The 24,431-nt window shown below is 39.3% G+C and overlaps 1 protein-coding gene across 1 annotated transcript in view; it reads left to right on the top strand.

The window, feature by feature from the left end:
* LOC118424961 (integrin alpha-5-like) overlaps positions 1 to 24,431 on the top strand; it is a 65,727-nt gene that overhangs the window by 11,965 nt on the left and 29,331 nt on the right. The window contains exons 6-7 of the mRNA XM_035833770.1: positions 3,941 to 3,989; positions 11,552 to 11,659. Of these exons, the coding sequence (XP_035689663.1) occupies positions 3,941 to 3,989; positions 11,552 to 11,659 (157 nt within the window). The remainder of the gene's footprint in view (positions 1 to 3,940; positions 3,990 to 11,551; positions 11,660 to 24,431) is intronic.

Below are 24,431 nucleotides of genomic sequence, written 5' to 3'. Positions count from 1 at the left end.
ACTCCCTAACACAGTACCTGTTCTTGCAACCAGATCTTACACTGTATCAACTCCCTAACACAGTACCTGTTCTTGCAACCAGATCTTACACTGTAGACTTTTCTCGGTAGTTTATTATTTTTGTTCAATCTCGTTGCCGCACAAGTCAGACTTGGTATGTTATCATACAGTAGATACTTGGCTGCCTGTGGTTTGCGTAATCCGTTTTGGTCCTCGTGTTTTTTTATCGCTACAGGGATAGCCTGTTGGCTGGGTGTTTGTGTGAGTAGTAGAGGGGGATCTACTAGTATTGTAAAACTGTAAAAGCGGGGTTCAAGCACCACCATCTGACCAGTCCTACTTGCCTCCTGTGTTTCAAAACTGCTCCTTGCTAGGGGAAGTTTCATTCACTATGACGAGTGTCGCAGGAATAGACTTTAGCCTAACCCTACTCAACAATGCGGAAACGTTGCAAATTCTCGGGTGTTCCTTATAAGTGTGTTTCCATGTTCTGCCTTGAGGTGTAATCCTCCCCTGTGTCTGAGTTTCCAGACTATTTTGTGTCAGTCCGGAAGGCTTGCCTTCGGGCAAATCCTTCTTCCCTCAGGGTGGGAACACCCATGGAGGATGTATCCCATCATGCCACTCTCTCCTTTGTCAGGACCATGATCCTTTTCACCTCGAGGACTAACAAAAGACACATGTCATAATCAAATGAACTTGAATGTAGCCACTATAGCAGGCTCTTTGGGGCCTTTTCCATCTTTTCTTGCCTCATAATAGCGTTACACTTTTGCTGGCCTTTTCTTATTGTACTGGGTCGCTTGACTGCCGGTCCCGTACAAAAAGAAATGGCCAGCAAAAGTGTAACGTTATTTTTGGTTTCTCCTGTCGATTGGACAGATGAGGAGGCAGACAGGCTATTTGCCTGTTTGCCTGACCTGCACATGACTTTTTATGGTGAAGGAGGGGTGTGCAATTCTTTCTCCACCCTCTCCTCTACTGGAGCACTAAGTCTCACAGGGGCAACTGTATGCAACGTGTGAGGCGGCTCCAGCAGATTATTATGAGGCAAGAAAAGATGGAAAAGGCCCCAGAGAGCCTGCTATAGAAGCTTCTTAAACAGAACTTTGGAAGAAAATGTTTCCAGCTGCCAGAAAGTCAGGGAGAGTAACCGCTAAACCGCGGATGATGTCAACAAATTAGAACGACTCTCCAATTTTCCCAGGGTAATCTGTTTGGCTAAGGAGGCTTGTCGACCTTGGTTACACCTTGACCTTCAGTGTTCTGCCAGAAGACGCTGTAATCTCTTGTTTCTCTTTGATGCTTTTGTTCCGTTCCTTTGGAGACTTAAAATTTGAGACTCTGTGGGCGTCTCTTTGTGATAGTACTTAAAGTGTAACTGTTACTTAAAGCTCACGCTTCAACTGTGTCAATGCTTATATTTCAGGGCATACCCCATAACACAGTAGACTGTTTCAGAGATGCAGAGATATATCAAAGAATGTAAAAAAATGTCAATCAAAATAGGATTCGGATATAAGATTTTTTTAATGTTATGAAACTTTTCTGTAAAGCAGTTTGAGGTAACATTCATCTTGCCACTGTCTGGAGTATAGTTTTCAATGAAACATGATTGTTGAAAATAGGACTTTTGCGCCTGAATACTTCCATCCCAGTCTTTTGTCCCGTTGGAAATCAACTTGTCTCCTCTTTTGACTGTGGTGGAACAGTGAGTAATGTTATTAGTTCAGCTAGGTGTGCCTTGGTGAACTCTTCCAATTTCGGTCCCTCTGCTTGGTAAGTGGTTGTGCCTGGAGAATTGAATGCCTCTGCCATGGTTGAAGGATCGTATGTCTTCTTATTAACAGGTCTGCTAGTCTCCAAGGCCACTTATGCCACTGTCTGCTGCCTCCTGGCAAATTTTCTGGTCTCTAGGACTGTGCCTGCTTGGGTTATTACCTCCTTGTTCACCTCGGATGGGAGAACTGTTTTTGGCCGTGTTTGTGTGCTTGTACATAAACCAGTAACTCAAGATCCTGTTGACGGATTTGTACAACCTTTGGTATGTTGATAGGTATTGAGGTTCCAAAGAAACTTGACAATTTTGGGCCCCCTAGCGGTATCTTCAGGTAGTGAAACATTACAAACAAAACCCCCTTCCTGAAAGTAGTGTGGTATAGTCACCACCTTAGAATGCCCTCTTATGAGAGAGTGTTTCTTTTACTTTGTTTCAAATTCAGAAGATTGGAATCAAATGTGTTTTGTGGAATATATTATTGAAGTGAAGAGCAAATTGTCCAGAAATAAAAAGCTTAGACATGACATCATTGAATGGCCACACCCCCCTTTGTGTAAACACAAGAGTTGTCTGACAGTAAGATGAGCTCATTCTTAAGCTTTTTTCTTGTCTATTGTTTGGTCTTTGTAATGTATTTCCCATCCACAGCCAAATGGTGAATAAGAAACTTTCAAAGTGGTGATTTATTATATTTTCCCACAATGTATCATGTTTTGAAAACATGAATGAATAACTTTTCTTCTTAAGAAGAAGTTTTGTTGTTGTTCACAGTTTAGTTAGCCTCTTATAATGATATTGGTCTTTCTAATCTTTGGTAAGAGCCATGCTTTCTTCTTTTTCTCGTTGTTGTCAGCTCCCTTTTAAAACCATGTCTCCTGTGGTGGCGAATTCTTTTCTTCCATGGTCACAACAGCTTTCAAAAGTTTTCATACAACTTGTGACCTAAAGATTTCGGGGGTCAGAGCTCTCGTACTGCGTGCCTCAAAGAACGACACCGCATGCTGTCGAAGTGTACTGTGTCGCCTGGCTGCGGTGCCGCAATGTGTCCCTCTGGGATGCGATAAATGCTTATGAACCATCTGTTGCCCGTGTGCGGTTTTGTGACGCACAGATTTTCAACTTCAGATCGGATCGGTGAAGTGATTTTGATAACGTGAGGAACGCTTTGTCACCAAGGCAGCAACAACCTGTTGGATCCTACTGGGGCATTGCCATACACCGGCAGCAGCAATCAACCTTTTTTTAAACCCTGTAGAGAGCCCAAAATCACTTTGCCTCATGGATGAAAAAAACTAAAACTCCTCAGCTCATTTACTGGTTATTAGCTTTTGAACATAGAAGTTGAAGTTGATGTACAACAACATGAAATTATAAAGCGAAAAAAAAGTAATGTACACAGTACAGTACAGTATATAAAATTGCTAGCTATTTCAAGCTAGTAGTGAGCTATCAGTCTTTTTTTCTGATAGAGGCTGAACATCAACTTTTTGTCGTCCAACACAATAAGAGCCTGACTTGAACAATACCATAGAGAAATCACTGTTGATCTATGTTTCCTCTGTCTGTCACCTTGTTACTGGACATAAAACAGGTCATTTCTTTCCTCGCCCATATATTTTGTGATGACAGAGGAAGAAAAGGCTGTGTTTCGTCTTGTACCCAAACTCAATCTTCCTAACAAAATCTCTCTGTCCTTCTGTCTGTTACTAACAAACCATGGGTCTAGAATTTTACAATATGAATAATCCCACCTGTTGTATTTGTCAATTATTGTGATTTTTGACCAGTGTTCCTTCACCTTCACTTTTTGTTTCCAAAAAGAGAAAGTGATTTAATCCAATCATCCATGCTCGTTAGATACTAGTAGATTGTAGTGTTGAATTCCACCCTGACTGTTTTTGTGTTATGTTTGCCTTTTGTTTGTATCCATCTGTGTAGTAGTGTATTATGTTGTAATAGTGACATTTTTGCATGAGAAATTTTGTGTTTTGCATGTGAAGTAACAATCTGCTACCCAGTTTCAGCATTTTAGTTTTAATTGTGGATTGTAAAGCTAACCTGATTCATTTGATTTTTCTTATTTTAGTAATTAAATGTAGTTTTCAGTTGGTGAGACAAGTTGTTGGTGTTTAAAAACTTTGTCTTTTTTTCTCTCTCAAGGATGCTGAACAGCTTCTGCTGGGTGCTGTGGGGAGCTACTTTTGGCAAGGTAACAGAATTTCTTTATAACAGTCTCATTTTTATGTCACATACACTTGATTTTATGTATGACTGTTATGAGAGTAAAACAAACATAAACAAACAAACAAACAAACAGACAAGCAAATAAAACAAGGCAAAAATGTCTAATTTTAGCAACATGTCCAAAATTATAAGAATGAAGAAGGTCTAAATTCTACAAGCAAGCTGGACGTTTTCTGGCTTCCTTGAAATTAAATCCATTGCAACAACTAGCATGGAAGATTTGAACTATACAGTACAATCAAGGAGGTTTTTTCAACCTCCTTGGTACAATAGAACACCATAGTTAAAAAGTTTAGATGATATACTACAGGTGAAAAGAAAATTCAAGAAACTGCAGTCTGCAGCCCAAAGAGCTATTGATTAGTATTCCTGGAACCTCCCCAGAGAACATCACAAAGACTTGCGATCACTTATTGACTGGCAGGCAGTGTTAATCGAATTTTACCCCAGCTCAGCTAGTGCTGTCGTAATTTGCAGGGTGATTACAAACCTAGGAGATGTAGTTTCCTGGGATGATTGTAGCCTTTCTTGAGCATAAACTCCTAGCACTGTGCACATGTGATTTATATACTGGGCAACCCGAATCAGTTATTCTATATCCTTCGGTACTCTCCAAGCAGAGGTTGGTGGGGAAAATCGTGACATTTTCGTTATATGCCATTCTTGAGCATAAACACCTAGCACTGTGTGCATTTGATTTATTTACTGGGCATTACAGGGTTCTAGCCAGTATCGTCCTTCCTATGTGACGGACAAAAATTGGCATGTACAGATATGAAACAAATGATATTTTTGCAAAGGTCTTCAGAAATTCAGCACAGATGCCATTGAGCCAAGCTGAGTCTACTCTTTTCCAGCAAAATTTGCCCCTCAAAATGCAGGAAATAGTGTTTAATAGGGTCTTAGATTCCAACGTTTTCCTGGACCCCCTGGAACAGTCACACGGAAGCCTCCAGTGCTTGACTTGACGGGATTTCCGTTCAAAATCCAGGGGACGGAAAGAAATTTCAGATTGGCTAGAATACTGCAGGGCGCCCGAATCAGTTATTCTATACCCTTCGCTACTTGGAGCAATCTTACTTAGTTACTGTAGTCCCCTTATTAGATATACGAAAATGTCAAGGACTTTTTTCTTAGACTGATCGTTGTCGAGTGGGCAGCTCAGATTTGATTTCTTACACCCTTAAATGCTAAGGAGGAACTTTGCTGTAGTAAATCTTGGATAAGACGTAAAATGTCAGAGTCTTTTTTTCCAAGACTGAACTTTTTAGCTCAAGCTCTTGAGCTGTGTTGTGAGACATGTAAGAAGCCAGTTTTTGTCTGGGCTTTAGTTTCTTAGCAGACCTGCTCGCAGCTTGGGCTAGTTGTTAAAAGGTTTCAAATCCCACACAGTTCAGCACAGGCTTAAAGTTCAGCGTAGGTCTATCTTCTCCAAAAGACATCTTTTTTAAACAAAAATCATTCCAGGTAGTTGACTTTTCATTGTTTTTCTCGAGTGTGGATGTCATAATGGGTTTTTCTTTTTCTCCTTTTCACAAGTGTAGTGTAATCAACACCCTTTTAAGATGATAACAATGGGTGTTAATAGGATAATTAAGTCAAAGGCAGTGGCTTCACCAAAGGGAAGAAAAGGGCCTGACATAATTAAGTCTGTATGAAGCAATTTCTTGATTCTTATACAGGCAAGACGGAGGCTTTGTGTTTTTTTCTGTAGACAATGATTGTCCCAGTTTCTCGGGATATTTTGGACTCTCTTAGGTGCCATCAAAATACCAGGCTTGGCTGCCCTCTTCTTATTCAGTGCAACCCTTAATTATGGGTTTAACTCCTCTTCTTGTGAAGCATTGATATGGAAAGTACAGATGATTGTGGCTTTCCTTTTGTGTGAGATGACTTAGCAGTGGGGGTCGTGTAGACTATTTGACATTCAGTAGTTTCTAGCGAGGACCAATCAAATAGCTGCTGGCAGGTCACTGACATTGGGCGATAACTGCGAGCTTTTCGCACCCTTCCTTATCATGCAAATGCCGTGAACTCAAATCAAGCAGGCATTATTGTTCGTCATTTTGCACCGTGCGGGAGCTTTACTTGCTCACAAATAACTCTATATATCAGTTTAAAAAGTTTACTTTGGTGATCAAAAGGTGATGGGACTGTAGCGAGTTTTCTTGCCATTAAACTTGTTGAAATGACGGCCTTACAGTTTATTTCCGTCTCTTTTATTACGCGCTTTCTGAGTTTATTTCTATTTTTTCATTCATTTGAATCGCAAGGCTTCGTGGCGTAGTTGACTAGTGATTGGATTTGTAACTTTTGGACCAGAGTTCGAACCTGACGTGGTGCAATTTTTTTTACTTTTTTAAAAAGTTTTTCTTTGTTGAATATTTTACTATTTATCACTATGCGGTCGTACTTTTGTAACTGAAGTGTTTCGCTTCTTGTCACTCCCCAAAAATGTTGTCACCCCAAAAAAGTTGTGACTTTTAGTACGTGTCACCCTATGTTTCAGTGCTATTTCCTTGCATTCACAAAAATAAAAACAGTACGTAGTTCTACAACTTACAACTTGTACCTTGTAACAAGGTAAAGAGACGTATCTGATGACCCGGTGTACAGCGGCTGTAGTAAGTTGTCAAATATATGCGTTATGCACTCAAGTCGTGTTGTTTGCTGATTATTCAGTCCGTCCTTCTATTCTATATAACCAGCATTCAAAGGGACCAGCTCATAAAAATACATGCTGCAAACTAAAGGAAGCCCCACAAAAATGTCCTTTGTAATGTATTGACGGTATTTAACAGCTAGTAATCGACGGACAATAGGTATGAAACATTCCTCCCTGACCCTCGCGTGCCACCGGTCTGACGTTAATTGGTTACTCTGCATTTGAAAGAACCGGCTTCATGGGCGTTGACCTCGCTAGAAATCTACTTCATAACATTTAGGCCCCGTTCATGATACTAAAAATGAAACGGTTCTATCGGTTAGGCCTGGAAATCCGACAGCAAACGACAGGAAACGGTTTGCATTTTGCGTTCACGATGCAAACGTGCAAACCGTTTCAGTTCCTTGAAAAGGCATGGTAATGCACGAAAATGCGACCTCTGACCCCTGAGGTTGTTGTGATCTTGCCCAAACTTGTACTTCTGTGTCAGATTGTTGGTCTTTTATCGAAATTGAACCAATGTCTTACTGTATTCGAAGCTGGGTTCTGTTATGACATTGAAAATGCCTCTGAAAACATTGTGGTCCCGATATATGCCATGCTATGACATTTCCACTGGATCTCCTGACACATTCCCCTTGCGATATCAGGACTGCTGGCTCCTCACTCGACTAGGTGGCGGCCCGATAATAAAAACGAATTTTACAATTGAAAACACGGCCGAAACACCCGAATGACAGATTAAAAATTGTACTTTTCCCCCGTGGCGCCACCAAATATGAACGCACATGCCCGGATGTAAAACGGATCGCGCCGCTTTTGCGTTCATGATACAAATTCGCAATTCCGGATAAGGAAGAAACCGTTTCAATACTACCTCGCGAGGAGGTTCCGAACAAACCGTTTCCTATCGCTTCAGATCCGTTTCGGACCGTCCATGATGACAAAACTTATCCGTTTCAGCTGGCCTAACCGATAGTAACCGATAGAACCGTTTCATTTTTTGTATCATGAACGGGGCCTTAGAGCTAGGCAGTGGGGGTGGGGTAGAAACATGCATGTGAACTGATAAAAGGTAACCAAGCAGATGTTGGGTAGACGGTTGTAACATGTTATAGTGGAATATCAGAAAAGCTGGTCAGTCAGAAAATTTTCGTTTGCTACCATAGCATCTGCTTGGAGCCTTGAATGGATTGAGTTATTTTATGTGAATGAAACTTCTGCTGCAAAATGGAAGAAATGCATTGAAAATTTGTAATTGTATAAAATGACAGCAACCTGTTTGTAGACACTTGTAATCTTTTGTGGGTGACAGCTTGACTTTTCTCTGCCCAATTCAGTGCTTGCACATACCCAGACACACTTGGGTTCATGTGAGAATAAGCTTATCTTTTTTTGTGTTTTAATGTCAGCATTGTTCATGAAAGTCACACCATACCTGTGACGAACCATTGTCTGAATGTCTCATTTGATGGTTTTATCTTTCACATTATCTATATTGGTATTCCTCTTTGGCAAGCCAGCACAAAAGTATGTCATTTTAAGATCCATATCTTTTTTCCATAATGTTGTTTGCTATGTTCGGTATGTGAAAATCTTTGCTCTTTGTCAAATGAAATGTATGACCTTTTAACCATTCTTAGACAGGACTGAAGCTCTACCAAAGCAACAAATTTTGTTGAATCCATGCAAAAAATCTAGATTTGAAAATCTATTATTTCACTGCTTGCTGCGATTCCAGGAATTTAAAAAAAGCTGGACTTACTCAAATGTTCTCATACACATGTAAGTTCTGTTTTTATCTTTTTGCATATCTACTTATCTCGTGAAAATCTCCGTTCAAACCCCTTCCCCCCCAGAAAGCTGGCCTTCCTGATCCCTGCATTTCCTGGTTCCTATCCACTCTGTCCATAATTAGTATATAGCTCAGTCATTCCCCTAGACTCCAGCATGTCTAAGTAGGGCATTACGCCGTAATTCTTCCATTTGTCCCAACATAACGATCGACAGTTCCCGTTCAGAACCTCTCTTTACCCAGAACCATGTTTGCGTTATTTGAGAATTGATCCTCCCTCGTTACGTGCCGCTGGAAAAACCCACCAATGATGACCCAATGAGCTTGTATAATCTCAGAAGTTAATTAAGCAGGCTATCGGAAATAACAGGGCAATTGCAGGGAATTTCCAATAAAATCAGGTTAGTTTAAAGAAAAGAAGAACATGATGTTTTGATGAATAGAACATCTGTTCATTCATTAGTTAAAGCCTCCTGGTAGTAGAAAAAGAAGAGTGTACTGGTACTACTTACATTTGTATATCTGGTTATATGATATATTATTGTGCAGTTACATTCTCCTAATTGGGTAAAAGTTGATAAAATGGTATTATTAGTGCCACGGAAAAAAGTTGTTAGTATCTTTTTACCAGAATTCCTTGGTTTGGCTTAATGTTTTGCTTATGAATTGGAGAATAAGAAATTTTCTGTCTTTCATTTCAAATTTCTAGGCTTTTTAAGTAAACAAGACTTTAAGATTTAAGGAAAAGGTTCCAAGAAATTCTTGAGGCGATCTTTATCATTGCAATGGCATTGACCAGAAAACAAAGAATCCAGTCAGCAGATAGTAGCACATGGACCACTTCAATGCTCCTTTCAGTGGTAATTCTACTTGAGAAGGATTAGAAACAGAGACTGAAGGATAATCTTGAGTCAAAGTGATGTTAATCTGTTGGCTTAGTAGAAGGATTACAACCGAGTGAAGAGCTTACAGTATACAGATCCTCTTCTCATTCTATCTAAGATGATATCCCTTAAGATATGGTCATAGTAAACTACATGTATGTTGCTGTTTTATATAGTCTTAAGGTTAGCTTGTCTTCTTTTTTTACAATGACAAGATGTATCTAATATCGTATTGTCTTTTTGATGGTATGCACAATCTTCTGACAAAATATAATGCTTGAAAGTACCCCTTGCTCAAGATTCCAACCCACATTCCTAACTACCTACCTACCTAGTCCCTTGACCTCCTGATCATTGGGGGGACAAGGTAGACATGAAGATGGAGAGACAAAAAAGATAATGCTCAAAAGTACCCCTTGCTCAAGATTCCAACCCAAATTCCGGCCATCTCTAGTTCCATGCAAGAATGCACGGAAGGTGCCGTTAGGGAACTTAAACATTGATAATGGCAGCAAGGTGGCGTCTTGGTTGGTCATCTGTGAAATCAACTCTGAAATCAATTTCGAGGCAGGAAATTATGTCTTCAAACATGTTGCTGCCCTGACCTCAATCCCAGATGTTAGGAGACAGTCTGACACTATCATTCTGTCCTTAGATGCTATTCATTTACACACTTCATTACATACCTTTGCACAATGATTCAATGCAGCGTTCGATCTCTGACAGAATTTTGCCATTGGAGACAGACAAAAATTTTGCCCCTGTGATGGGCAGAAATTGGGATATAAAGATATTGATTGAATAACACTGAGTCTAGATCTACCAGCAAAATAAAGGAAACAGCATTTCAGATGGTCAAGATTTCAAAATTTTCCCAGGGAGCATAACCCTGGACCCCTCTAGCATCGCCTTCAACAAGATTTACTAGGTACATTCAAAATTCAGGGGACAGAAAAAATGTCAGGCTGGTAGATCACTGATTCAATGTATGGACCAGGTTGCATACATCCCTCTAATCTCCTACAGTTACAAACTGGGAGCCTTCTTTGGATAGTCGCACATGCATCCTGTAAAATTCAGTTGTCTTGTTATGGAAAAGATGTGTGAAAAGTGAAAATTAAATCCTAGTTGGCAGGTTTTGTCAGAGCCTTCTTGAAAACCCTACAGCATCAAAACTGTACAACTGCCTTGAACAAATTTGATTGCGCTCTACAAGATGAAAGGGTGTAGTTCGCTTTTAAGTTGTGTCCAGGGACCTTAGGCAATCATAGCACGAATCCAGGTTGCTCAGTCAGCAACTTAGAGGCTTGAGGTTTCATGTTTATCATGGTCAGTTTGTGCCAGACTTTCAAACGCACCTGTCTTCCTGTTTGGAAAAAAAACCTGTCCGCAGTTTCTGCAAATGCCCACATTGCAGCAGAGCTTGCATTTTTAAGTTAACTTACCCCCTTGTGGGTATGTACTTTTATCTGACATTAGATATGAATGGGGTCTTACATATTAAAAAGAAAGATACCAAAATAAAGCAACAAATACCAATTTATATTCCATTTTACATCGTAGTAATGGCATAAATTATAGATATGATCATAAGAATTGTGATGCGCTGTAATGTTATTGACAGATATTTCTGAAGGATAAATAGCACTAGTCATTATGATAAAGCTGAAGACAGAAGATATATTCCTCTTTATCCCAAAGTATTGTTTAAAGAAAAGAGATAAAGGTCATTTTATTGACTGTACTTCACCATAAGTCAGAACCCATTACATATAAGTGGTAGACTGGCTGTCATGACCTTTGTGACCTCGGGTGATTGACCCTTGTAGCCCAGGGCAACCGTAGAACAGGTTGCTGAGGACCAATCATATTCATGGTCTCATTAAACCACAGAACAGGCTGTAATGGACCAATCACATTCATGATGTCATTAAACTTGTTGATGGGTCATCCTATGATTTGGAGAGTTGAAATGACATTTAGGTTATACCAATGGGACATTTCTGGAAACTGAAATCTACTTTTAGATTTAAGCCCGGAGGAATGATTCAGAAATTGAAAAACTAGTGCTGAAAGCTCATAAAAATCACTTATTAGTAGGTTTGATTTTTTTTTAAGTGGGTATTTTTCTAACCTTGTATATTTGCAACTTGCTTACCAATATCTTCTTCTCCTTTCTCCAGGCCAACTGTTTTCCAAGACGCTGACCTACGACAATGGTGTACCAAACTTGGGAGGAGACGAGAAGAAGACAGCAGAAGGGGACGCTTGGAAAGATGACTTCCACATGGGTAAGTCAAGACAAACCAAGATTTTTTTATTCCAAAACTTGTACCTTACATTTCAGATAGTCCTTTCATAATACTTTGATACCTTACTTAGGTATCCATACATTGTATTACCAAGTGATCTGCATAAACATACCACTAGTCTTCCTGAAGTCTCATATCATCATCATCATCGGTTGATCATCATCATCATCATCACCCGATGGGGTTATACTGCCCCTTACAGGGTGACATACCCTTTTACTGACTGATTACAAGACAGGGATGACCTAGGTCACCCGTCTGAGTGAATGGTGTAAATCACTGTATGACTGATACAAGATGGAGGTTCCCCAGGCCTCTATTGTGGAGTCTGTAGTACATAAGACAAATATATTCAAGTATGTACAAATGCAACCCAGAGAGGCTGCTACACAAGGAGGTTTCATGGATGTTCATACTGGCATAGTGAAACACTCCACATGCGGACATAGTGACACGTCCGCTTCAGTGCTATAGCAATGTGTCAGAATAGACATGTTCCAGTGATTACTGGAACATAACAGCCCCAAATCCTTTTGCGTTTATCAGAACAATCCCCACAGTGCTTGTTATAGAAAATATGATTCCCGAACAAAAATACAGTAAATGTTAAAGGAGTCACAGCATGCTTCCACTCTCAACTCATCCCTACTCAAAGTTACTCTTACTATGTTTACCATACCTGCTTCCAGACTGCACTTTGGCGAGATTCCAGTTTAAACAATAACCTACCAAAATTGGCTTAGCTTGCAGGCTTGCCCTTGACTGGTGTCATAGATCCCACCCAGACTTTGTTTGGTGACACAGTTTTGTCTCAAACCCACACAATTTATTAATTGTGTTAGCTGCACCTGCACTAATATGTCGGAATGTACCCCCACAGCGCCTCCTAAAATATCTATTTTCATGTAGATGTGACTTTGACATTAACACCTGGACTGTATCAATCCCCACCTACAAGTTTGTGTTTGCCCAGGTGTTATTGTAAGCTTGACACAGTGGGTTGACATTTGTGACTGTCTCTACCAGTGTCTGCCTTTCCAAGTCTTTCAGGTGAAATAGAGACCCCTTATGCACTCAAGAAAGGAAGTACAGAAAACTTTAAGATACACTCAAAATCTTTTCTGTAAAAAGTTCACAACTGTTAAAAGAATGTTGAAATATTGCTTTCAATTTCTTTCCATTATTAACTTGACAAATACGGACCTAATTTCCATTTTTTCCAAAGTCCTAAGAGTGTTGTGATGTCATCTTAAGTAGGTGTACCAAGATGTCCCAGATAGTGACACACCTTTAGAAAGTGATGTTCCAAGTGTGAGACATGTCCGAGACAGGCTGTACAACATCTCTTGGCAAAATGTCAATAACAATCAAGCCTTAGTCTTGGTCCTCCACAAAACCTGCATGTTCCTTGGCATATAGCCAGTCACTAATGCATGTTTGGTCAGCGTGGTTTGAAAGGACAATATGTGTGCACTTAGTAGGAGAGGAGCATTTAGACAATGGATAGTGGACTGTCGGAAACTATGTGTACAAGATGAGCATTCCAGTTTTTAAGTCCTGAAACTGGCCTAACTTTCTCCATGCTGTCTAACCCAATAACCAATGCAGATGGCATCCCCGAATGTCAGTGAATTGTTATAGTAGGAATTGTATACATGTATAACAACTGAAGACATTAGTGCATCTAAGAGTACATTTTTTGAACATCTTGGTACAAACTTGGAGGTTTGGGCTGTCTCACAGGTGTGTAGTCTAGGTCTAGTTGCACTTAAGTACAAAATCTACCATGTTGGTGCCCTTCAAGGATACATGCAGTCACTTGAACTGGCGTGTGGGAGTTACTCAAGGTGATTTCCTTAAATTGTTTTGAAAGTCTGAACACAGGTGTCTGGTTGGGAATCGAACCCAGGCCTTTTAGCCTTGAAACACTTGTGGCTAAGCAACCTCAGCTGGCAGGTTGCACACATTGATGCCCAGATACATGCATACATCTTCCTATAACTTGTTTTTACTTTGAAGTTTGATATAGCTAGCTCATCTTCACTGAATAGGCCTTTTTTGAGGGTGGACTTGGTCCGGGCAAGCAGCCCGCGATGATGATGATGATAGCTAGCTACACCTGTACTGTTCAGGATGGGAATCAAACTCAGACCTCTTGGCCTTCAGACACTTGCTGCTAAGCCAGCCCAGCTGACAGGCAGTGTTTTTTTTGCCCCTGAAACATTTCTGGGTGTTTGTGATCTGCCTGGTATGCACATTCCCTTTCTGATAAGGCACCCTCGACCTCTGACCTTCAGCTGTCAATTACGCCTACCTTGGAATAACAGGTCAACCTTAAAAGGAATTAGTGGTTTTCATCATGAAGGTGTTTTAGAAAAAAGTTAAAGTTTGAATTCTTAAAAAGGCATGAAAATAAAGTAGAAAGTAGATTTGTAAGTTTTCTGTTGGCAATTGTTCCAGATTTTAGAATTGATTTGCAGAAAACTTCACTTTGCAGAAAACAGGAAATATTGTAATTTATGCACTTGGCTTGGTAGTCAAGTGACACTTTTTGGCTGTCTGCCCCACAACTCTATCTACATACACTCATACAGGTTTACTGACAACAACAGAACTTGTACAGGCCATTTATACTAATGGTGTCCACATGTAGTCCAGCAGGAGTGTGTACACATAAATAAGGTGACAATGTTTGCAGTTACACCCATCTTTGTTCTTGGTCTGTCCCTTGGAAATTTGATAAAGAAAAAATGTGGCTTTAAGACAGGAAAACAAATTAATCCAGTTATCTCAATGCCAAGGTTAAGACATTAATCTTAGGTATATTACATCTTAATCACTTGCTGCTTTCTTTAATTTACTGCAAGTAACTAGAAATAAGACATGTTGGTATGACAGGCATACCAGGTATTTATGAAATGCCATGCAAAGTATCATTTTCTTTATCCTAAGGAATTTTAAGGAGGCTAGAAAGCAGTTTTGATTTACTCCAGGATGTTGCAGATTTACCGGAAGAATTATGTCTGTGTTGAAATGAGAAATTCCAGGTGGTTAGATGTCTCTTCTTTGGTATTTTAAGCCATGAATGTTAGATTTGCACAGATAAACTTTTACGGTGTTTGGATTTTGTTGTTGTGCGGAAACTTTGCCAAGAACATTACAGCAAAGGTGTAAACACAACCTTAGCTGATACATTCATGCGTTACCAGTAGAAACAAATATGTGGAAACTTTTCAACTTTTGCAAGCTGCAACAGGCATAGCTACTAACATTACCATGTTTGTAAACTCTAAACTGTACGTCTTTGAATTTAAACCACAAAAATTCCAGACAAAAGAAGCTAGACCAGGAAGCTGAATCATGCAGGTGTGTAACTTGAGAGGTATGATGAGACAAACTCAGCAGGAAAACACAGAGGGGGAGGATTTGCACTGTTTGGGAATTCCTCCATATACTGTACGTGTAAGGTGCGTGGGTTGTGGATTATAACCGTTACTGTTTGCTGTCTGAGGTTGAAGCTGGAAAACATGTAGTAAAGACAGTCATTTCCCTTCCCCGTTGTAGTGTATTATTTGGCTGTGCAAACTTAATTTTATGGATGACATCCTTTAGAGAATGCAGGTCTAATGTGTGAGAGGGCGGAATGACAAAGAAACGTCAGTCTTTTCCTGGTTTTAGATGAGGTGTGTTTTTGTGGTCACCTGAGACTTGTGCTCCTGCTATTTCCTTTCTCTGATTTCAGACATTTTTTTCTCTTTATGTGTTTCCTGTGTTCAAGCCAGTTCTGGAATTCTTGAGATAGAGCAGACAAAACATGGCATGCGGTGTGCTTATGGTTCTTCTGAACTTTGAAGGTCACACAGAACCCTGGCATGTCAAGGTCATGTATAATCTGGTATAGCCTTCTTGTGGTGTTATAGATTGGTGTAAAGACCTTGTCTGTAACAAACTGTGCCCCTGAACAAATACAGAGTCTTAGAAAGGGTCAGTGCCAATAATACCTGACCTAGAATTAAGTACATGTATCAGCATATCACTTTGTTTTCTTAAAACAGTTACATGAACATGTAACTTTTATAAGAAAATGAAATTTGATAAACCTAAATTTTGGTGATTTGGTGAGGCAATAATTGAATTTTTAAGTAAAATACATTTCCCAGACCAAATCAATAAAACTGAGATTTTGCCAAAAATGAATGAAAATGAAACTTTTGCCAAAGCTAGGAATTTTTACTATTTATCTGAGATGCAAAGTATTGAATACATGTTGAGCTAGCTTGTCCTTTCATGTATCCTACCATAGCACCAGGGTGATAGCAAAATAATTGCTTCGAATCATGTGGCTTTAGGGTGAGGCGTTCCTCCTTCCAAACCAATAATGTGATGAAGTTCACACCAGGGTTTTTAGGTGTAGCCCAGGATAAATGTATTGATTCCTTTTAGTTTCCGAGAGGAAAGTAGAAGGGTTAAATGTGCTATTGATCCTACTATAGAGCTAAGGCAGACCCTATTTCACGTGAGCGATTGGGTTAAAGAGGCAGATTTGATTACTGTACTGAGAGAGTGATGCTGTGTTTGTGTTAGAAATTACTTTGGTCGCTGCCTAAGTACAGTAAGGCGTATCGATTGACTGGCTCTGTTTAGGCTGTAATTTCATTTTTCGTGATGTTCGAGCTATAATGAAAAGGACACGGAAGTCAAGATTTGAATCGTAGGATGGATTTACTTGACTTAACTACGCTGATGGACGAATGAATCGTGAATGGTGGACGACATTGCTAACAGAAGCAATGTTGTTGACTGACGGACGAACATAACACTTGATGAAATCATTACAATAATCTGTAGTGTAATTGTTTTTGGCTGTAAAAGATATTGTACCTAACAAGACATCAAATTCTGTCAATGAAAAGACAAATCTTAAAGACAATCTGATTTTTGGGTTTGCTCTTCCAGTTCAAAACATTTTGTTAGAAATTTCAATTTCAATGACATGGTCAAGATATGATTTATTTTGCCTTTTTAGGATCATAGACAATGAACCGAGGGTGTGATAGACACTGAACTGGGTCAGCACAGTTTAGTGTTTTGTGCATTCATGCAGAATGATTTGATTTTAAACATTTATAACCTTGGAAATGGGCCGGAGTCATAAAAAAGTGATTCCGTGTCGTGATTTTTACAGAAGTCAACCAAAGTTCACTTGTGAGGACATTTCGTTCAACATCAGAACATAATTGTAAAATTGTCTTTAAGATATTCAGAAATAGGAAGAGATGAAAATAGTCAAATATTCTATATTTTTCTCTCATTTGAAGGTAATAATTATTTTTTTGTTATCCCCATGGTACAGATTTTCCTCCCATTTTCACACATCCATCCAACCCCTATCCTCTCTGGTCCATCCCTAATAACCTATACCCTCATCTATTATATCACATCCCCTCCCTCAGGGTACATGTATCAAGTGTCTTCCTGTCATCTTCTTTCCTCTTCCTCTTTAGATTTTCCCTGTAACCCCCATCCATTTATTTTACATTTGTGTACTTGAAAGCCATTTTATACTGTTTGAAGTTGGAAGGATAGTTTCCGAATTGAAACGGACAATGTTTGAAAATACCATTAACAAGTGTCTCTACTGTCATTTCGTTGTCATCTTCTTTTGCTGATTTTCCCTCTTTCCTTTTCGTCATCTTTCTACTTCCATGTAACCCTGTTTACTTTAAGTTTCAAGGGTTACTTTTAGGATTTTAGTGATGCTGTATGGTTGGAAGTCTCATACTTTGCTATATCATTGGATATACAGTAGAGGACAGTCATATTTCAATCTATGACAATGCTATCTTCATCAGTCATATCCTTGTACATCATAGACTGAGATATTTGACTTAAAAAGTGACTAAAAGATTTTCTACCTTTTCCCCTTAATTTAAAGTGACTAGCTTCATCTCTAAAGACTAACACTACAACCTCGAAACATTACATCATGCCCCTCCCCTGGGTATATCAAGTGTCACCCCTGTAATCTTATCTCCTTCTGATGGAACACCCCTGGTCGGTAATGATTCACCCCCCAGCTGCCCATTACTGACCAGGGGATGAAATGGATTCACCCCTCTAGGGAGAAATGATAATGAGTGTACAGCTCTTCCATCTTGTACAGTTTTGTGTTACCTGACAGGTGAGGGGTCTATGTGGAAAGCTTCCTGACCTAGATTTTATCCACCAAGTGATGATGTAATATAATAGACAGCCACTCCTTTTGGAGAATGGAGAGTCTACCGGTTCAGCATCCTTTGATGATGGGCTTTTCTCACCTTTCTCTTTGCCTCAACAGTAGCTACCCTCTCAGTTTAGAATTGGAAAAGGTGTTGTTGATCAGCTTAGCCTTTGCGATCATCACATAGTGAAGATGAAATGCTGCATCTGTATCTGTATTAAGGAGCTTAAGTTGTTGTAACATTTCAAATCTAAAATTTTTTTGGGATCTATGATTTTCATCAAGACTTTGACTGAACGGATAAGAGTATAGGACAATATTTTTTGTCACAAAGTAGCTAAATTTTTTACTACTCAGCTATATCTGTATTAAACATAGCTGTTCTGTTTGTGAGGGTAAGTCTATTAGTCACAGTACCTTTGGGGAGCAAATCTAATATCTCATGTCAGCATCCAGAAGACTGTACGGCCAGCCTTCAAGATAACACTCCAGCTTTGTAGCTTGATTATCGTATGATATTCCACTTACAAACTCCAATTTTGTCTACAGGAACAAAAAAAATCCAAGTCATCTTTGTCTACCTATCAGATTTTACATGCACTAGTATTGTCTCCTGGACTGCTCCTCATATTTACTTTTACCGCTACAAAAACCTGTAGAGAAAATGCTGCACAGCATACAAATGTGTTTACCTTTGGGATTATACGAGAATTAATCTGTTGTATAATCTCTTCTGCAAACATTGAATGGTCAATATTTGAATTTCTGGTTGACTTTCACTCAGATTCTCTCTGGGGGCCTTTCCGTCACTCTGACTTTTCCAGTTTGATGTATATATTCAGTATTTAGCCAAGGGCTGTTTAGACCTCTTGTTAAAAACCTGACCTTTTTATGGTCACTTGCACAATAATACATGTTTCTATTTGTTCAACTCTGTGATTTTCATTGTAGAAGACATTTCTTAAAACAATAATATTGAACACAGTCTTTTCAGACTTTTTGCTATGAATGGCCAACTTTTTTTTATTCGTCAAATGTAAACCTGTTACTGATACAAATAAATTACAAGTGTGATACTTGTCGGAATCGTTTGAGCAAGTTTAGCCCAAAGCCAATACATCTCTTAGATGATGTCATATTTTATTGCAGTGTGTCTATTTTATTTAGTACATTGTCATTAGCTGTATTTCTATTAATGTTAGACTTCTTTCAATCAAATGAATTTGCAAAATCTAGGCTGTTTCTAAAACAAATGAATTACAAGTGTGATACTTGTCGGAATCGTTTGAGCAAGTTAAGCCCAAAGCCCACCCATCTCACAGGTGATGTCATGCAGGAAGCAGGTGAAATGTAATCCCTGCGGACCTCTGCTTTACCCAGTCCCAGTGGGGACCGTGCGATTTACCCAGGTGAAAAAGGTGTAATATTTCTATTCTAAGAACCACATTCTGAAGTATGCAAGCATCGACAAACTTTCTGCATGAATAATGCTTAGATCCCACATCTGCTCAGGACTTTTCTGAGGTGGAAGAAATTAAGGAAGCCAGCAAAAACTACATAATGATACCTGCGGACCTCTGCTTTACCCAGTCCCACTGGGGACTGTGCCATTTACCCAGGTGCCAGTCTGATCATGACTTACACTGTCTGTGGAATCTGGCAGTCCATCAAAATAAGGGTCCGCAAGGTTGGAGTAGTACAGGACGCATTCCCTGAATTCCTTCTGTCAGAAAGTATGATAATTGCCTTCCGATATAGAACATAAAACTGGTAATATTGAAATTGTATATGCTGCAATTAACTAGATTTCTGCCAAAGTGAGTTACCAATTTTTAGGACTTCCTGTATGGGCTTGTTAGCAAATGACACAGTGGTACAAATATGACTGTTTTTTTTTAAATCAATTGTTCCAAGAGGCCCAACAATGTTTTGATATTTGGATGATATCCTTTATGAAGATGTTACAATGAACAGAATGATTTGTTCACGACAACTTGCAAATCTGTTCAGGTTTAAGGGTAGGTCCCAGTTCGTCAGCCTGCTATGCTTTAGTTTTACGACAGAGTTGATGACATCTAATTGCATCTGTCCATAGTAAATCTAGATAACATGTTTGAAATAGGGTACAACGATGAACCCTTCTTTCCGTTCAGACAAATCTGTGCATGTTAAGGGGTAAATGCCAGTTTATCATCAGGCTGTTGCTTTACAATGAATAATTTCACCTTTTCACACTAGATTTTTATATCGTTAAAAAATTGTGAGAACGATGGTATGGTACAATGACAAACCTCTCTTTTAGTTCTGACAGATTTTTGCATGTTTGGGGGTAAATCCCAGTTCATCAGGCCGTTATAGGGTAGCTTTACGACGGAGATGATCATATCTGATGACAGTAAATCCTACTGGAGACTGCATGTCTACGGCTGGAGAGGCTCATCTGGACAGGAACTGTTTGAAGATGGCCTGCTGGGGGCCATTCCTTCTTTAGGCTAACGTTCTATTTCCAAATCGTGGCCCGGCCAGGCTGTTTGTTAAAACGAATAATCGAAATGTATACGTAATGATGTACACAGATAATGCCCACGACTAGTCTCTTTACATATTGTGTACATGTAGTTTATATAATACTTATCATCTCCAAAAGCTGCCCGGTTGGGCCCCGGTTTGAAAATGTGACGTAGGCCTTACTTGAGAGCAAAGTTGGTCTTTGTCTGATTTCTTATTTCAATATCTCTATTAGTGGTTTATCGCTGCACTTATTTCTAGAGTCCAGAAGCACTATTTACAGAAATTTCTAAACCCCAACCATTTTTGTGGCACATAGTAATCAAATAAGTTTGAAGAGTTATTGTCTCATTTTGTCGCCTCTGTCGCCATGCAATGCTGTAAAATATTTATTGTTTCTCGGCTTAATCATTACTTTACGAGTACGTTGATGAACGCTGTTGTTAGAATACCTTCTACATTAGCTGTAACTTGCAACCAGGAAAAGATTTGATAGCTGATGACTAATGCCATTAATCAGATGTTGTAAAAAACAATTTAGATCAATCTCGTCTTTTCAATTTCTAAATGAAGTTTTCCTAAACCTTTATCACATTGGTTTACAAGTATAGGCTTCATATTTTCCAGTTGTTGTAGGAAGGATAGAAAACCTTAAATGACTGTAGGCTAAAAAGTTTATTGGGTTTTATAAAATGGATCTAGATCAATCTTCTTTTTTTTTTCAGATTTCTTTCTATTCTGTCATACAGAATGATGAGTTATGTACTCTTACCAGTGTTGAGTTTTCCCTGATGTGATACACTAAAGTACAATGTCTAGACGATGTCCCTTGAGGTTGGTATTACAGTAGATGATGACTCAAATTACGTTTTACACCTTTTAAGGCCATGACACACAACGGATCTGGGATTTTCTTTTGAGCAGGTGTTTCAAAGAAAAAGAGCGACTGATATGACTAAAACATATCATTTTGCTGAAAAGTGATCTATACATAGATGATGCGATTCCAAAAGACTTTGGTGTTCTCTATTAGTTTACACATGAGATATATCAACATTTTAATACTTAGGTATCAATTATCCTATAATTTCAAATTGGAATCCACTCTGCTATGAAATATTAAAAGCTCCAAAGAGCAGCTGCTTTTGAAAGTACAGTGTAGATTTAAAAAAAATCTGAAAATCTACTGATTATAATGTATCATTTTGTATCAGCATGTGGGCCTATAACAGATTGAGCGAAACAACTAACTATCAAAGAGTTTCACAGAGTTTGTGGAACAAATGTACTGTATTACGAAGTAATCACCAAATTCTGTATGCAATTTGGGTTTGGGCTATTAGAAGTTCATTAATAAAACAAATTTTGATAAATCCCATGGTGTCTAGTGTAGGAGACAGGCCAGGCCTGTCAGTGTCACTGGAACTGTAGATGTATCCCATGAGAGGCTGCCTGTCACTGTATGTCTAGTTAATAACCCTACTGTCAAACAGTCAAACTTGGTCTAGCGATCATGTTCACAAGACGACCCCCGCCTCAAAGTGACCGCTAATTGTTTAGCATACTTGCCAACAATGGTCAAGCCATGTCATCATTAGATAGCAAGTCAATAGGCTGGGTGTCCTAGTTAACTGGTAAACTTATAATAGGATGGCAACCAGGCTAGCAAGGTAGATATCAAAGGAGAGACTTGTTGTGCCATTAAAGTGCCTTTCTTGAATTTAAAATAAGTATGGTCAGAGTGTCAGAAATATTGCTTGACCATCAGTTGACCACCCCAGTGCTGAGTCAGGTAGTTTCAGCCATTTTGTGTCATGTTTCTGGGGTAATAGCATCTAAAGCTGATTTCCACCGGGACAGTAAATGTGCCCTTCTGACAGTCACCATATTCAATGGATCACTCGGTCTTAGGTGGACAGAAGCGCAGGGGTATACCATCAAGACACATAAAGAGGGGTCAGATTCATTTTCTTTTAAGTCCTTTTCCTTTTGAATACCTGCAATCAAGTTTGTGTGTTTCTCGCGAAACTGAAAAGTAGATCACTCTGTGGCCTTTTTTTGCCTGCATCAAGAATTATAACTTTACTGGTTACTGTTGCTGCTTGGTTGAATGCTTTGTTGAAGTTTTAAATGTAATTTACAAGAAAATGGGGTTTTGATAAAAAATCTTTACCTCATATAGGAATAAAAGAATGAGGTTTTTGCTAGAAATTTGTAATGCATATTTGCAACAAAGCATGTTATACTAGTACTGTAAACAGTAGTACTGTCATAGAAGAGCTCAATCCAATAGTCATGCACTCTTTCCAAGAACCATTTACGCCTCTATCAGATGCGGTGGTAATCTATATCACTGGACACCCCTCATGGTCTGTGACCACCGTTTGATAGGGGTCACCCCATCATATACTGCTTACCCTGCATTATTGAACGCTGTCCTACATAAAAGCAATTTTCTTCACCGACATCTATGAGAAATTACCACCCTGTGATTGTGGTAGGACCATCCCAATATTGCTGACGTCGACACATCTGCTGCTGCAAAACCGATTCTTACCTGCTTCTCGTTTTAGAACGGGATGTTTTACAGCAAGTGCCCATTTCTTGACGGTTTGATCACTGTTCTGACGTTTTCTCTCAATTTGCCATGCTTTTATGAACGGATTTTTTCAATTCGTAGCGACTTTCTTACCGGTTTCCGAGCATCATCACAAACCACTGGCCATCCACAAAATTAAGCCTGTGAGCCCTCATCTATAACTGTATATCCGTTTCTGTGGTACACTAACAGTGCTAGTGGCTATTAGAGTTTACTAGACTACCGGGTAAGTGTCCTTTGCTAGAGGGTTTTTTCTCTAGAACTATAGAACTATTATAAGGATAAAGAGGAACTCGTTGACACCAATATAGCCATTAGATAGCAACAGCACATAAAGTTAGATGTAAAAAGGTTAGGTATACAATAGCCTGATTAAATCTTGCTTATAGAAGCCTGCCCATGTTACAACCCAAATCTGGTAATAACTGGTCATTGATATGCTACAACCCAATTCTGGCTATGTCCAAGGTAGTGTAATTTTCTTATAAAGATGACACATGGCCATCCGGTCATTTGACATTGTGGGGTCATCGGTGATGCGGAGAGTGACCCACATCTACAGTGATCAGTCACAGCATGTCATGTGTTAATGGACTGGAGTTGTCGCCGCTCTGGGGTCATAAACATAGGACACGCAAACAGGCACAGGGGTCTAGGTTTCATAATGGGCAACGTACAGGTTGTTGAGAGTATTTGTCGTGAAATGGTGAAAAAATCTTGTTGATCCTGATCGTTTTAACCAATAAGCATAGACCAAGGCCAGTAAAAGTCCTTAAAACCAATAGATAAGTCTAAGAGAAGTTGTAAAATTGATTCACTTCTTTTAACTTATCCTGTTAACCAACCAACTAACCAATTAACCAACGAACTGTCCAGACGATGGGACAAACGACGGACAGACCAATTGACCGACAGATGGGCCAAGGACCCACTGACCAACTGATAGAACAAACAAACAAACAAACAAACAAACAAACAAACACTGGCAGGGGCAAGGATTACTTCTATAGTTTCATCACTATTCTAGCCTACAACTGTGTTATCATCAACGACGGCTATAAAGCTCAGAGGTTTGATAAATGATGATATGATCTCCTGACATTGTGGCAACCTCCCAACCTCATCATCAGTACCTCATCATTGACACTGGGCGAAGCAATCGGCAGTAATCCGATAAGGTTGTTCAACAGTGACAAATGCACCTCCAGGTCCTTTATCACATTATATTACAAGGGTGGTTCAGAAAGTGATGCCATTGGGATTATAACAGGCTCAATTTTTTCATCGAATGAGTTGAAATTTGGCACAAAGGTAAAGGCATATATCCACGTGACGTTGAAATACATGTACGTCGATTTGTTGTTCACGAGTGACTGAGTTGATATCAAGATGACCACACCCTTGGAAGCCCTCATAAAAATCTG

Source organism: Branchiostoma floridae, chromosome 10 (assembly GCF_000003815.2).
Source record: "Branchiostoma floridae strain S238N-H82 chromosome 10, Bfl_VNyyK, whole genome shotgun sequence".
Taxonomy (NCBI): Eukaryota; Metazoa; Chordata; class Leptocardii; order Amphioxiformes; family Branchiostomatidae; genus Branchiostoma; species Branchiostoma floridae.
Note: the sequence above shows the minus strand (reverse complement) of the source record. Positions and strands in the feature narration are given on the sequence as shown.